Consider the following 15,538-nt stretch of genomic DNA (forward strand, 5'->3'; position numbering starts at 1 on the left):
CAGCTCTTCAAATGTGCTTTCCTTACTCCAGTTTTCATCTGTGGTCCTTCCTTCTCCAGTCCCTTCTGTTACTCCCAATTCAAGTGTGGGGGAGCATGTTCTAATAACTAAGGTGTATGGATAGTGAACATATGCCAGTGTTACGCTAGGAGTTTCGTATGTGTAGTAAGTGTTTTGCTCTCACAATGCTCTAAGAGGCAGGCACTGTTACTTTCTCTGTAACCAAATGAAACAGACTGAATCAAAGAGAGGTGAAATAACTTTCCCAAGGGCACTTAAGCCAGTAAGAAGTGGAGCTGCGATTCTGACCGCAGCAGCCTGTCCTTGTAAGCATTGTTTTACAGTGATTTAAAAGCTCTCAAACTTGTCCCCGTTGACTGTGGGAGTCTGGTGAGCCCTAATGCCTTGGCCCTTCCAAGATGCTTCAAAGTCCTATTAGGAATATCTGATCCCTAGGAAGCCCTACTATTTCCAGGTTTATCAGAAAAATTGGGTGGGAATAGGGCTGATGTCCTGTGACTTTTTTTTAAATAAAATCAAAATAATGCTTGGTGGGCGTGGTAGCACACACCTTTAGTCTCAGCACCAGGGAGGCAGGGGCAGGCAGATCGCCAAGTTCAAGGCTAGCTAGTTCCAGGGCAGCCAGAGCTACACAGGGAAATCTTGTCTTAAAAAAACAAAATAAGCCGGGCGGTGGTGGCGCACGCCTTTAATCCCAGCACTCGGGAGGCAGAGCCAGGCGGATCTTTGTGAGTTCGAGGCCAGCCTGGGCTACCAAGTGAGTTCCAGGAAAGGCGCAAAGCTACACAGAGAAACCCTGTCTCGAAAAACCAAAAAAAAAAAAAAAAAAAAAAAAAAACAAAATAAATAAATAAATAAATCTTAAAAAGAAGTGCTGATAAGAAAAATAAAGCTTTGAAAGACCCAGGTCATATACCTGCCCATGGTCATTAGCCAACTCACTGAGTCCACTCAGGATGGATTGTCAGTTGGCCTGTAAGTTTAAACAAATTGTGCTAGACAGGAGCACAGGGTATCACTGTACACCCGTGTAGGCAACACTTATTATGTGGCATCGAAAAATGTATCTATGAGACACAGTGTTACCTAGTACACTCTCGTGTCTCCCTGAATAGGTCATTTGTAATGCAGTAGGCTCTATCGGCTTACTGAGCTGCTCTCCTTAGGAAATCTGAAGAACGCAGAGCAAAGTCTTCGTTGCTATAAAGATTAGATGCTGACTTGGATTCCAATACTCAATAAAAATTTTGTTGTTGTTGTTGTTGTTGTTGTTGTTGTTGTTGTTGTTTTTGTTCTTGTTTTCTTCAAGACAGAGTTTCTCCGTGTAGTTTTGGTTCCTGTCCTGGATCTCGCTCTGTAGACCAGGCTGGCCTCGAACTCACAGAGATCTGCCTGCCTCTGCCTCCCAAGTGCTGGGATTAAAGGCATGAGCCGCCACCACCACCCGGCTCAATAACTATTTGTTTTAAAAAGAAGAAAAAGAAAGGAAGAAAAGATTTTTCAAAGAAAGAAAATGGAGACCCTTGTGTTGTTAATGAGCATATGTTACTGTTGCTACGCTATACTTATTTTCTCTCCTTCTCTGTGCGAGCTGAAAATTCCTAGAACAGAGGAACTCTGGGCGATAGCAGTAAAATAGTGGTCAAAGATAACGTGACCAAGCCATCACCTCTGAGGGCACCCCGATTGTGACCCGCCTGTGGTCAAGCCTACCTCTCACTGGTACTTACCTATTGCTTGGCAAACCCTGTTGTGGGATCAGGGCAACTTTCTGCACAGATTCCATGAAAGCTGTGTTCAATTCTGTTGTGTCTAAGAGCTGTCCCTCATCTTCCGCTAATAAAGTGCGTGTATACGTGCTTTCTCCTTTTCAGAATTGCAACCAAAAGACTGTGAGGTGATTTACAAAGTCATCAGGCACCAATACAATCTTGTGGACCTTTTACTTTTAAGACTCAGTGGATGGGCTACATTGTTTGATGGACACCCTCCCCCGTATTATTTTAGCTCGGCATAAAACAAATTTACAACACCATTATGGGAACCAGGACTTCTCTATTTGTATTTTTAGAACTTACTAGATTTTCCCAAGGGTGGATTAGTCAGTCACTGTGTTAAAAAAAAAAAAAAAAAAAAAAAAAAACCCAAAATCAACCAAACAAGCAAACACTGCGGGGAAGTAGGTAACATCTTCTATTTATTCCATTTAATCTAGGTGACAACTGAGAATTTAGGGAACGGAGTGAAAGATGTCAGCTTTAGGTGAGAACCAATGACGCTGTACCTGAATGCTGTTCCTTGATAAGCAAGAAGCTTGGGAATTCCTAGAACCTCCCAATTGTTTGTGGTCAAATGCTAAGAGTGTGACGCTCATGGGAAAGGGGCTGACTCGGAAAGAACATCTCAAGTATCGCGTACAGTTTGTCGTTCAGGGTTGTCCCCGCCTGGTATTGCCATAGCTTCCATTCCTGCCAAGAAGTAGCATGAGCAGCTGGAAAGGGCGCAGGAAACGAGTCGAACTTTATTATGCAGTAAATTCCAGCACTCTAAACGAATGAAAGTTCCAATAGTTCGGTTCTAGTGAGTTTGGCCAAGACAGCTCACAAATCGGAATCCCTAACGACAGACAAGTTATGTGGGCCTCACTCACCTACACCGCTGCCTGGGAACCCAAATCCCACTGCACTTGCTCCGGGGGCCGCCGGCGATCGCCCCCTTTAAGAGCTTGCTCCGCGGGACTGATGTTTGAACCGGCCCTGGCGCCCCTCCTCCGCCTCCGATTGGCCGGGGGCGGCGCACGAGGCGCATCGGCCCGCCCAGAACGGTTGGCGGCGCTTTGTGATTGGCGTTCGAGGAGTCTATATAAGGTGCGGTGTGGGCTGCCTCCGCTCAGTTTAGCCACCGGCCCGGACCAGGTCTGTTGTCTGAGGCAGAGGCGCCGCGGGGACTACGCGTCACCAGGTCTTTTCTCCACCGAGCTTTCAAGCCGCCGGGGGTGCACCCCAGAGGCGAACCCGTTCCCGCCCCACTCTCCTCTCGCAGCTTCGGAACGCGAGCCGGCGTTCACCCCCATCGTCTGGGCGCCACTCTCGAGAAGCGGAGGCAGGATGGAGTTCAAGCTGGAGGCTCACCGCATCGTCAGCATCTCCCTCGGCAAGATCTACAACTCGCGGGTCCAGCGCGGCGGCATCAAGCTGCACAAGAACCTCTTGGTGTCGTTGGTGTTGCGCAGCGCCCGCCAGGTCTACCTGAGTGACCCATGTCCTGGCCTCTACTTGGCCGGCCCTACGGGTACCCCGGCGGTGCCACCGCCTCAGCAGCCCGTAGAGCCGGTGGCCGGGCCACCCTCCGGCTGGGGAGAGCCGCCCCCGCCGGCCGGCCGCGCCGCCTGGCCGGATCCCGAGCCGCAACCTCAGCGCCCCTCGGTGTGCCACACGCCGGGAGCGGGAAGCTCAGAGCCCGTGGCCACAGTGGCCGGCGCGGGGGACGCCCTCCGGGGCGGAGAGGTGGACTCGGCGGCAGCTGCTTGGAGCCGCGTGGAGCGTCCGCGCGCGGCGGCTTCGGGAGGCGGCTCGGACACGTGTCCCGAGGGGCCCCGGGCAGCGCGCCGCCCGTGCGGCTGTCCCCCAGCCCGGGAGGAGCAGTCCTCCGAGGACGGTTCTCCCGCGCCACCCGCCCCGTGTCCCAGGAAGCGCGGCGCAGCGGGAGTGGGTGGTGGCCGCGCTGGCTGCCCGGCGCCCGGCTCGACCCCTCTTAAGAAGCCGCGCCGGAGTTCGGAGGAGCAGCCGAGCACCGGCGAGGAGGACACCGACGAGGAGATGGAGACCGGGAACGTGGCAAACCTCATCAGCATCTTCGGGTCTAGCTTCTCGGGACTCCTACGGAAAAGCCCTGCGGGCGGCCGGGAGGAAGAGGAGGCGGGGGAGAACGGCCCGGAAGCCGCCGAGCCCGGGCAGATCTGCTGCGACAAGCCGGTGCTGAGAGACATGAGCCCCTGGAGCACAGCCATCGTGGCCTTCTGAGTCCCCGGGGCCCGAGCGGCTGGAGCTGGAGCAGCGGGCGTCCCCGAAAGTGCGGCCGTGGCCTTTCCCGGCCTCGAGGACGAGCCGAGACCGTAGGCGCTGGGCGCGTAGGGGGAGACTGGTTGCTGCCGGGCAGCACATCGCCCCGGACGGGGCAGCCCGGCTGAGCCGTGGCTCTCGAGTCTCACGCAGAGACCTAGAGTTGGAGGCTTATTGGAAGAGGACGATCGATCGTTAACTTTTGTGTCTCTCTCTATGTGTGTGTGTGTGTGTGTGTGTGTGTGTCCATGTGTAAGTTTGTCTTATGTTGAGACTGTTCTGTGGTTCTGGAATGCACCACCCCTTCCCCGGGGCTTGAGACTTTGGGGGCGCAGACAGGGACTTTCCTCTGCCAGCAGCACAGAAAAGGAAGCTGCTGAAAGGCTCGAGGCAGGGGAGTTCCCCGTTCGATCTTGGGGGAGAGAGGGACTTTACACACTCTCATGCAAGCTAGAACCTCATCGGGGCGCGGAGTGGCGTTTCCTCACAGGATTTCCTCAGACTAGAGGGAGTTCGTCTGGAGTAAAGACTTGTATTATTTTTCTCCCTCCCCACCTTTCTCTGGCACAGAAGAAGCGCTTCTACCCTGTGATTACTCTGGGACAGCAGAACATTAAGGGACCTTCAATTCCCCAAAGGGGAAAAAAAAGCTTGATGAACTTCACAGAAGAGTTCAAGCTTGGAAATACGGAGTTTATAGAGAAAAGATATATTTTTAAAAGCTCTAGCTCAGAACTTACTACACAGTGCTTTTAAAAAAGTGTTTAATGAAACAAAGTTTACAGACGAGCTCTAAGTGGAAGGACCTTATGGTTTTGTAGATACGGTGACTCCAGTCTTTGTTGTATAAAGGTTGGGGGAGCTGATAAGGTTTTTGTACAGTATTTTCTCCTCCTCTGTATTGATTTTTGTATAAAAATGTAACTTTACGTGTCTGACACGTATTAAATATTTTGAAGCAACTCAATTGCCTGTTTGTATGTAATCACCTGTCTGGGTTTTCAACACTGTGGGGGGAGGGGCAGCCAGGCTGGGAAATGGAAGGTGTGGTTCTTAGTATCAGTCATTGACAGACTAGGGACATTGTTGGTTGACTTGCGTAAGTATCAAGAGAGACACATTGACAGGGTTTTTGTGTTTTTTTTTTTTTTTTAATTTTTTTCACACATCCCCATCTCAGAGGACTGCTGATAGATACTGATATCGATGACTGGCAGGTTCTCTAGTCATCACGGGCCAGTAGGTTTTCTGTAGTCTGCTAATGGAATCTTTAATGGTAAATAATTTCAAGTGCCAGGTTTTGAAGTCTTTCCTGTCCTCAGATGTTCTCACCAAAACTTTGTCTCCTGTTAATTTATAGACCGTGGATCAGTTTCTAGATTTAAATGTGTGTGTGTGAGGGGGGGTAGATAATAACTTCGGAAGTCTATTAGGACCAAACATGAAGAAACCAATGAGACTGACTTGTCTAAATGTTCAGACCCATCTCTGTGTTCCACTAGATGTCAAGATTGAAGTTCTATTTTTCCCCCTAATTTAGTTGTAGAAAGTAAACACATTGGTGAAAGTGAAATTATGTGTATCATCGAACCAGAGGAGGAAGGAGGCTAAGGAGGGTTGGGTAAATTTAATTCTCATTTAGCAGAACTTCCTGATTCGTTCTTGTCACCTCCATGATGACATAAGTGTTTTGGTCATGATAAACAGATGACAGCCAAGTCGATCTAAGGAGACTGTTTTGTCTAATGCAAAATGTTCAGTATTTAAGAGGTAGTGATCTCTTAGGAGCAGCCCAATTAGAGACTGTGTTTTAAAATATAATTGCTAGTACTTTAAAAGATGGCACCAGTTTCTAACTGAATAGAGTGCTTAGGAGACAGGAGAAACTGAGCAAAGAGACAAAGGCTGTATCGCCTTAGACAAAAGGAGCGTGTGACAGAATGCCTTGGCCCTAGCCTAAGTTGCAATTATATGAGCTGTCATAGTTAGGAGGCCATTGCTTTGCTCTTCTGTAAGACTGACTGGTTCTTTAAGCAGGGGAGCTGTTAGCTTTCTACTCCATCACTGTTATAATACATACATAGAATAAAACATGCTTTAATCGGGGTATTATTGAATTGCCCTCTTTTTCTTTTAGACATTAGCTACTTAAGCTCTCTTATAACTGAGGCTCCATTAAGCGAATCTTAAACCAAAGGTGTCCAAGGCCTTAATTCTGCAAACATTTCCTGTTGCTAGAATGCAGTTACGCTTGAACAGCTGTCTCGATATGCTTTTATATTTGGAAGGGGTGTCACCTGGTGTGGAGAGAGCTGTGTGTTTGTTTTAGATGAGACTAAGGTCCCTCTCCATCCTTGGTTTTACACGAAGATGAACCATGGGACTATGCCTAATTTAGAGAATGGAAACTGGAAAAAGTTTTTACAGCATCTTTTTGTTGCACAAACCAAACAGTGTAACAGCATGGGCTCTGGAGCCAGGGGGCCTAGATTTTTCATACCTTAGTCCTGCCATGTTCTTCTGAGGCCTTGGTAAAAGTACTTGAGTACTTGCCTCATAAAGTTGTAAAAATTACTGAGTTAATGTTCTTGGAAAGTATACCTACAGGGCAAAGTGCTGCATGCAGGCAATCCCCAGCCCTCGGGAAGCTGAGGCAGGAGGTTCTCCAGTTTGAAGCTAGCCAAGGCTACATATTGAGACACTGTCTCAGACGCCAAACAAACCAAGTACCTCCTACTTGGAAAGCACTCAAGTGTTAGTTGTTATTGTTGCTATAGAAGTGAATTATGTGTGTAAATCAGATGCTGTGCTTAGAGACTTGTGTCCATTTGTAGGAAAGGAGGAGAAGGAGGTTTCTATTTTTAAACGATCGGATCAGCAAATATGGGTCCTTTCTTTCCTCTGGACCCTTGGCAGGCATGAAGCTTTGTTCTACTAGCGGTCTGTTGCTATGTCTGCCTCACACCAACCCTGTGACTTTCTTGGATTTTATCAGCTCTATTTTCAGGAAGGAGTAAACAGGAGTAAAAATTCACAAAGAACAAAGTTCTTGTTGACATACAAATGCATTCAGTGATGAGTAAAGGAATAAAAAAAAAATAGACCATAGAGCTATGTTTAGCTCTAATTGCTGGGCATACAATGTTCCTTAAACCATGCTTGTTGCTAGGCCTGGATGTCTTGATGCTCAGGTAGGATTATCAGAACTGGAGAAGATACAGTGTGACTAGAAACCATTTTGAGTTATCTAGCCTTTTTGGAAGGGGACCACTTTGAGAGGGACCTCAGTCTCTTCATTAAATTAACCGTTCTAGCATTAGAAATTGAACCTAGGACCCCAAACATGTTAGATGGTCATTCTACCACGGAGCTGGACCCCCAAGTTGAAAACGTTTAACAGCTATGCAAAAGGGATTTTTGGGCAGGCTTGGTGGCACGTGCCTTTAATCCCAGCATTCAGGAGGCAGAGGCAGGCGGATCTCTGTGAGTCTGAGGCCAGCCTGGTTGGTCTACAGAGCAAGTTCCAGGACAGCCAGAGATACATAGAGCAGGGTCTCATTAAAATAATAATAATAATAATAATAATAATAATAATAATAATAATAAAAAGTTTTTTGACAAGTACTCCAAGAAGATCACATGAACAGAGAGTAAGTAAAGGTGACAGAATTTAGTTCAGTACCTCTCAGCCATGTCACTTTCAGAAACCATCCTTTCTGTTTGGGGGAAACCACTAATGATGGGAAGCTTGAGCTGCTGCTGCTCCCAAACACCTTGGTTCTTTCTCTGTGGCTACTAATAGCATTCCCCTTCCTTCCACTGGTGGTAGATTAGGTTCAGAATGGGGAGTTGTCAGGAATGTACCTTTCCACTTCTTCGGCAGAATACTCAGAATAAAACATGCTAGTGTTGGGAATGTCGTTAATGACAGAACCGACCCCATTTTATCCCTGGGTTAACCCGAGTCTCTTCAACTTACTTGGTGTGAAGACGTAGCTTAGAGCCAGTGTGCTGTGGTCTAAAGCCTCATACTGTGGCGTAGAGTTTGACAGAAATGTATTTCTTTATAGTTATTTCTTTTTTAGTAGAGTTAGTTCAGTTCACTGAATATCCAAGAGACTTCTGGTCTTTTGCCCTAAATATTTTATTCTTGCCCTGTTTGTGAAATTTTCATTCTCCCAGACTCCCTTTTATCCCAGCAGTTCCTAAAAGAAGATGAGATGAAAAGAAATGCTGATCCACCTTCCGTGACTATGAAAGGAGCCTTTACTGTGAGGTGTAGTGCTCCAATGGGGAGTGAGGTTGGCTTCCCAGGATTCCTGGCACTCTGGCCAGTAATGAGCAGTTTGTCTCTCAGCCTTTGAACCATTGTTCAAATTAAAAGTTCTACCCAGTGGAAAGCTTTGGGAGGAAAGACAGTAGATGCGGAGTTGATGTTAGGAGTCACTTCACTTTTAACTTACTTACATCCTTGGACTTTTTCAGGAATAGTTCTTTTTCTTCTCCCCCTCCCCACCTCCTACAAGAATTCTCTGTATAGCCATGGCTGTCCTGCAACTCACTCTGTAGACCAGGCTGGTTTCGAACTCACTGAGATCTGCCTGCCTCTGCCACCCAAGTGCTGGGATTAAAGGTGTGCGCCACCATATCCCAGCCAGTAATAATAATAAGGGTACAACAGAGAAAGACTATGGAAGCAAAGAGTGTAAAATACATACATCTGGTTGAATGTCTACTTCCTGATTCGGTTTTCCCCCATGTGTCCAAGCACCCCCCCCCAGTGGGAATGCAGATTTTAAAAATAAAAAGCCTCTCTAGCAATTTCTCTGTCCCAGAGGGATATAGCCCAAATCATCTTTGCTGGACTGCATCCTGGGTTTTGTCTCAGGCCTTTGGAATCCTACAGGCAGAGAAGGGGAAGCCTCTGAGGACCACATTCCTAAAATGGCCTCTCTCTGGTCTGTAGACCCACAGCAATCTCCACCACTGGATGCTGCCCACTTAGGGACGAGGACTGGCTGACGTCTGTGGAAGCTGTGGGAAGAACAACACTAGCACCATGGAGCATCTCCAGCAGGTGACTCAGGTGCAGGGTAGGCCTGTGATGCTTGTGGGTAAGCCTAGACTTACTAAAGCATTTCCTATGATATGTTTTAAGACCTGGTCACGAGGCCGGGGTCATAAGCCACATCCCTAACTTACAGGAGGAAGGTGAGAATTAGCTGTTCCTGACTCCTTTAACCAAAGTTAATGCTGGTTCCAGCTCTCTGCTTGCTTTTTATCAGTTGGACCTCTGCCAACTTTCCCAGTCCCTAAGGCAAGGCTCCTTTCAGTTTTTTGGATTTTTTTTTGGGGGGGGGGCGGGGGTTTGAGTGCTCAGGGATATGTTGAAAGTCCTGTTGCAACTTATTCCATTCATCCCGACCCTGCCTAGCAGGGCATCAGCTGGGAGCTTGTTTGCTCTGAGGTAACACAGGGAAAGCAAAAAACGAGACCAAATTAAACCATTCTCTTCACCTCAGCAAACCTGGGTTCCATGGACTCCACACAGCAAGGCAGAAGATGCCCCAGGCTGCTTTTCATTTCGGTTTCCCTCTTGCATCCTGGATAAGCATCCGGTAGGGCTTCTCCAAGTTGGTACCAACTGCCAATATCATCCTGACCTTCACGGCCCAGATACGTGCATCCCTGCTGCAGGTGGCCCTGTTTGGCTCTCTGGTCTTCTTCCATCTCACTCTCCTGAGAGGGTACTCACACTCTCTGAGGAAGTCTCTGACTGCTCAGGGAAGAGAGCTATGGTTAGGAAAAACGACAGCCTGCTAAAAGAGAGTGAAGATTAATATTTCCCGACCATGGAACTTGCAGAGAGTCTCCCAACACTCTGGCCGCTGGAGATCAAGCCACAGCTGTGCTGGCTGGAAGTTGTCATCCTTTCTCTGTGCCCCACCAGATCCCCAGTCCCTGCATAATAGCAGGGGTGGGTAAGGGAGTCTACTCACTGGAAACAGGAGCAGCAGCTGAAACCCGGCTTGGCTGGTGGCCAGATGCAGGAAAGGAGAGGGGAAGCCAGAGGAGGCCACACGTGGGCTCCCCAGCTTCTCCCCCAGCCTGTGCTGAGACGGCATGTGCTGCTTTACAGAACAGATAATGAACCTCAGGACCACTTGGATGGAGAAATCCAAAAGGCCTCTTTGCCTGGTCTCCCCCTCTAGCCTTTGATTGATCAATAGAGGCTTTTTTTTTTTTTTTTTTTTTTTTTTTTTTTTTTTTTTTTTAAACGGGGAGAATGGCTAGAAGTGGAAGAGAGGGCCCTTATTTGCATCATGCACCAAGAGTCTACCAGCAGGAAGAGGCTTGTGAATCCAGGGTTGCGGGGGAGTGGGCAGTCACGGTGAGGAATTGCCACTGAGTCAAGTTCTCTGCAAGAGGTCTGCTGTGGGCCAAGGGAATTTAGGGCAAGCACACCCCGCCCACCTTCTTCTCCCTGGCTTTTCTTAAGCTGTACCTCTTTTCTTCAGACAGTTTCCAAGTTTTATTTTTGGTTTGGAAAAGGGTGAAAATTCCTTGACATCTGCCTTCAGCAGCTCCCTTCCCCCACAACGTGACCTACTTTAGAGACGAGAGTGACTTTTATTTTTACGGCCATGGGAGAAATCACTGAAAGCAAAGAAGCTGAAGTTGAGGGACTTGGGACATTGTCTGGGGGTGGGGGAGGTTACTGTCCTGTGATTTCTGTAGGTGTCCCCTAGCTCTAGCTCCAGACTTTTAAAAGATGCTTTCTTAGCGGCACTGTGAGAACAGCTGTAAAGATGTGCATGTGGGTGATTGTGGTGCGGGCTGGCCCAGATGTCCGCTGCTTCACAACCTCCTGGTCACCTCAGCGTCAGGCATCTGGCCTCCCAATGTGGAGCTTGCTGATGCACTTGGGGCTCCTGCAGACCTCCATGAGAAAAGGGGAGAGAGCTGCTTCTCAGGCCAGACAGAATAAACGAGGTCACCAGCAAGCAAGCTGTACATCTTGAGTAGTCTAGTGAGACCTCAAGTAAAAGCAGATTTCAAAGTCACCCCCACCTGGCGCCATGAGACCCTTCCGAGGAAGGGACTAGGAACCCGAAACTGAAAAATGTGACTCAACTCAGGAAGTCACTCATTTCTCTTGGTTTCTGTGTGTGTGTGTGTGTGTGTGTGTGTGTGTGTGTGCTCGCTTTATAATTGTGATTAAAAGATAAATTGTTTGTGAGGCAAAGTTAAAAATATATTTAGGAGGCATAGACCTTTAATCCCAGCACTTGGGAGGCAGAGGCAGGTGGATCTCTGAGTTCGAGGCCAGCCTGGTCTACAGAGTGAGTTCCAGGACAGCCGGGGCTACACAGAGAAACTGTCTCGAAAAAATTCCAAAACCAACTAACCAACAAAACAAAACGATGTAGATATTAGGCCAAATACACGTAAAATAAAAGATAAGGAAATTCATTTTTAAAATGTAAAACAAAAGAAGCAGACATTTCTACTCATCTCACAATCAATGTGAATTCCTCAGCTTTCGGTTCCTGGGGGCCTAGCTCCCTCTTGCCATTCCTTTCTTCACAAGCTGCCCCTGGCCATATGGAATGATTTACAGTCGGAGAAACATTCCTGCAGGCTTCTGGACCTTTCTATATATCTTCCTCATGGGGATGTGGTCAAGTTTAGATACAGTCCTCTCAGAGCTATGAGAGTAAAGCCTCTTGCTCACTTCGGCAGCACGTAGACTAAAATTGGAATAATACAGAGAAGATTAGTGTGGCTCCTGCCCAAGGATGACATGCAAAACTGTGAGGTGTTACATATTTCAAAAGAAAAGCAGCCCCAGTGAGAAGGGAGAGCAGCAAGCCAAGGCCTAGGGGTGAGAGGGCCTGGAAGCAGGGGCTGCCGCAGGAAGAGGCCACCCTCAGAGGGAACAGGTGAGGAGAACCAGGCGACTTACTGCCACGGGAGGGGAGCCACAGAAAGGTCATGGAAAACAAGGGGCGAAGAAAATTCCGCGGAGCCGAAGGTTGTCGTGGGTGAAATTGAACAGGTTCTGGTAGAAGATGAGAGAGAGAGAGAGAAAGGGATTAGAGGGTGTGTGGAGGGACAGCCGTGGAGGCTCTGGCTAGAACTTTCTTCTCCCCTTGAATTGGCATAAAAGTAAACAAGAACTAAGATGGCAGGAAGGAGCCGAGGCCAACTGAAAAGGCCTGCATAGTCTGAAGCAGAACCAAGGGAGGCAGGAACAGCTAGCTATACTGAGGATGAATGGGGTTTGAATGTGTGCGCGTGTGTGTGTGTGTGTGTGTGTGTGTGTGTGTGTGTGTGTGTGTATGTGTGTGTGTGTGTGTGTACACACACATTTTTATATACATATCTATACATACATACACATAACACCTAAGTATGTGTCTTAGCCTGAGGAATAAGCACCCACTATTCTGCCTTCTGTAAAATACCAGAGACACTAATAAATCACTCCAGGGACCTTGTTAGCCTCAGCCTACATCCTCTTCTTCCCTTCCAATCGACGAAGCCCCTTGCAGTTTACACTCCAACATATCAGTTGGCAAGGTAACAAACTGCTGTAGGCTTCTGGAAAATAAAGGGATGGTTTCCCGGAGCCCTACCTAGTACCACCAGCTACCACGCCTAAAGACAGAGATTTCTGTTGTACCATCCCCTGAATGTGTTAAGAGTTTAGGACATTGGAATGTAAGTATGCTTCTCGAAGAAGGCAGGGTTTGGTTTTCTCGCCTGCAGAAAGCACACATATGTACACTTTGTATGCCCACGTGTGAGCACGCACATGCTTCTAAGTTATTCCCACTTGGAGAGCCCGTTATGAACGAAATTTTCTCTCCCTTCCCCTTCCCACCAAGTCTGACCTCATCTGTCTTTTTCAGTGTTATGGAGGATTAGTCGGAGGCTGAAAACAGGTTGAGACGTGTCCAACAAAGAGGCTTCGGCTACTGAGAGAGAAGTGAGAGGAGACAAGCAGTTTTAGGTCGGCTAAGGCAAGTGGCAGGAGAAGAAGGAGAGGAAGGAGGAGTGGGAGAGAGTAGCGTGGACGGGTGGAGAAGGCAAGAGAGACAGATGTCTGTGATGATTTCAAGAGAAACAAGACTAAAATAAGCTCGGAGTCAGAAAACAGGAGGAATGTGAGAAGCAGGAAAAGGTAACGGGGCTGAACTGCAGATTGTGTGGGAGAAAAGTCCCGCTCAGGTGGAGAAATAACCAAGTCCCCCAGAGCACAGGGCAAACATGTAAAAGAAGGAATAGGTCCTCTTGGTAGTGGGATCATTTCCTGTTAAGAGTATGACAGTGATTTACAAGCCATCATCGTTACTAGACTTCTGTCCGAGCGTTTTGAAAAGCTGAGGTGAGGTCTTGACTTGTCAGTCGGTACATGCTTAGCCCACCCAGAGTCAAAATCAAACCTGGAGCTCGAAATTCCTCCAGTCTGTGTGCTTTCTGTTGTCATTAGCTGAAGCTATTTCTAAAAACAAACAGATCGTCTCCTCTCCCAGTTTCTACTGTCTGCATCCAGGGCCTTCTCCTGAATTTTGTCAGGTTCACCTACTTACATCCCTTCTCAGTACCAGGATTACAACGGAGTTCACCTCTCCCCTCCCATCCCGCTGGCAAACACATCTGACTCCTTGTTAAACTTACAGCATCACCTCCACACTGGCGCTCATTCCCATGCCCGCTTCCCAGCTTCTGCCGTCACCACCCTTGAGTTTAAATACCCAAGTCAGCCTGTTTTCCCTTCGGCCCCAACACTCCGCTCCCCAAGCTCTAATAATAACTAAGAGGTTAGTCATCCTGCAAAGTCCTTTGGTGATACTATCAGTCTCTGACATCCCATATCCTCTATGAACCCTTCTGTCTGTTGGTCAGCCTTTCATTCAACCATCACTTACTGCCTGGTCTATGCAGGAACGGGATACAAAGATGAAAAAGGAACTTGATGTCTGGACAGGAGAAAGGCTAGACAAATTGATGATTACGATTCAGGTGGAATACTACAATGATGTAGGAATGTTGATGAGGAATGCTCTACCTAAAGAGAGTACTAAGGGAGGGGGGATTATTTTACTGCTGATTTCCAGATGGAATCAGCTAAGTTGGGAGTATAGGGAAAATCATTTCAGACTGATAAGAGTTGCATGTACGAAGGTCCTGAGGCGAGGAGAGTGGGTAGCAGCGTACCTTAAATGCTTCATTCTGATCAGGGTACGAATGGGGAGTGGAACATAGATTCACAGATTAAAAAGATCAGACTACAGAAGGCTAGGTGTGCCAGATGGGGAGTATGGTTTCATCTTAAAAGATAATGGAATGCTTGCCTAAAAACAGAAGTGGCCCTGGGAGTCAAGGAAGACTTTGAAGATAGAGTGGGACCCAGTTGGATATACATCTGGGTCTAACACTACGTGAAACCAGGAGTTAGGACAGGGAGATGAGGGGGCTAGGCAAATATCATGATAGCCCCCTAATAACTCAGTCAAGAACTAGGCCTCAGTTCCTGCACATACTAGGCCTGGGCCAAACCATTCCCCAAACACAGGTAATAACCAAATAAGGACAAAGCCTGGGACTTGTCCAGACTTACCCTAGAATGGAAAAGCTATAGCCTTAAGCCCCTGCCCCCAACTAGTCCTAACCAATTAGGAATGTACTAACATAATTGCCACTCATTTAAACCAATAGTAGATAAAATGCCCTAACTGCCCTAGGAACTCCCCTTAGCTGTGCTTAAAAGGAGCTTGTGTGTGTGTGTGTGTGTGTGTGTGTGTGTGTGTGTCTGTCTGTCTGTCTGTCTGTCTGTGTGTCTCAGGGTCGTCCTCATTTTGTACAGGTGAGCAACCCCCCCATGCATGTGGTATCATAAACGCTCTTGTTGATTGTATCATGACTGGTGGTCTTCTGGGGACTTCTTGCAGACCCTAACGGGGGAGAGAGGGGAGCAATGGCTATGGCAGAAAGGAAGGGACAGCTAGAGTCTGGTCAGTAACCCAGGGAGGAAGCTGGTGGTTTATAATGGAGTCCTAGCACAGGAAGCAGAGGCAGGAGGATCAGGTTTTGGCACCAGCCTGGGCTAAGTAGTTAGACTAATTACTTAAAAATTTTGTTACATTTTAATTTTACGTGTAGATGTGGGTCTGCCACAATGCGGATGGGGAGGTCAGTGGGAGTCCATTCTTCTCTTCCACCATGTGAGTTTGGGAGACCAACCATACTCCTCAGGCTTGGAGTCACGTTGATGGCCTTGAGAAAGTTTTTTTTTTTTTTTTTTTTGAAAGAAAAAAATTCAGGTGAGAAATTATTGGGACCAAAACGAGCAGTGGGATCTACTATATTTGTCTTGTGTTGTCATTCGTGGACATGTTTAAATGTCTAGACATTTCTTACCTCTCCTGGAATGCCACTAAATCACCACG

General features: G+C 47.7%; 1 protein-coding gene and 1 non-coding gene across 2 annotated transcripts; both read left to right on the forward strand.

Moving 5' to 3' along the window:
* Nucleotides 1-2,396: 2,396 nt before the first annotated feature.
* Nucleotides 2,397-5,044, forward strand: Ier5 (immediate early response 5). The gene has a single exon (XM_059280348.1). The coding sequence runs from the start codon at nt 2,655-2,657 to the stop codon at nt 4,041-4,043; it is 1,389 nt and encodes a 462-aa protein (XP_059136331.1). The 5' UTR covers nt 2,397-2,654; the 3' UTR covers nt 4,044-5,044.
* A 6,765-nt stretch (nt 5,045-11,809) lies between these two features.
* On the forward strand, nt 11,810-11,916 carry LOC131925915 (U6 spliceosomal RNA). The gene has a single exon (XR_009383409.1). It is a non-coding gene; the product is annotated as a U6 spliceosomal RNA (small nuclear RNA).
* The last annotated feature ends 3,622 nt before the right edge of the window (nt 11,917-15,538 follow it).

Source organism: Peromyscus eremicus, chromosome 15, assembly GCF_949786415.1.
Source record: "Peromyscus eremicus chromosome 15, PerEre_H2_v1, whole genome shotgun sequence".
Taxonomy (NCBI): domain Eukaryota; kingdom Metazoa; phylum Chordata; class Mammalia; order Rodentia; family Cricetidae; genus Peromyscus; species Peromyscus eremicus.

Bases quoted from the DNA above. Each gene is read 5' to 3' on its own strand.
- Ier5 (XM_059280348.1), top strand. From the start codon at position 2,655: ATGTGGGCCTCACTCACCTACACCGCTGCCTGGGAACCCAAATCCCAC.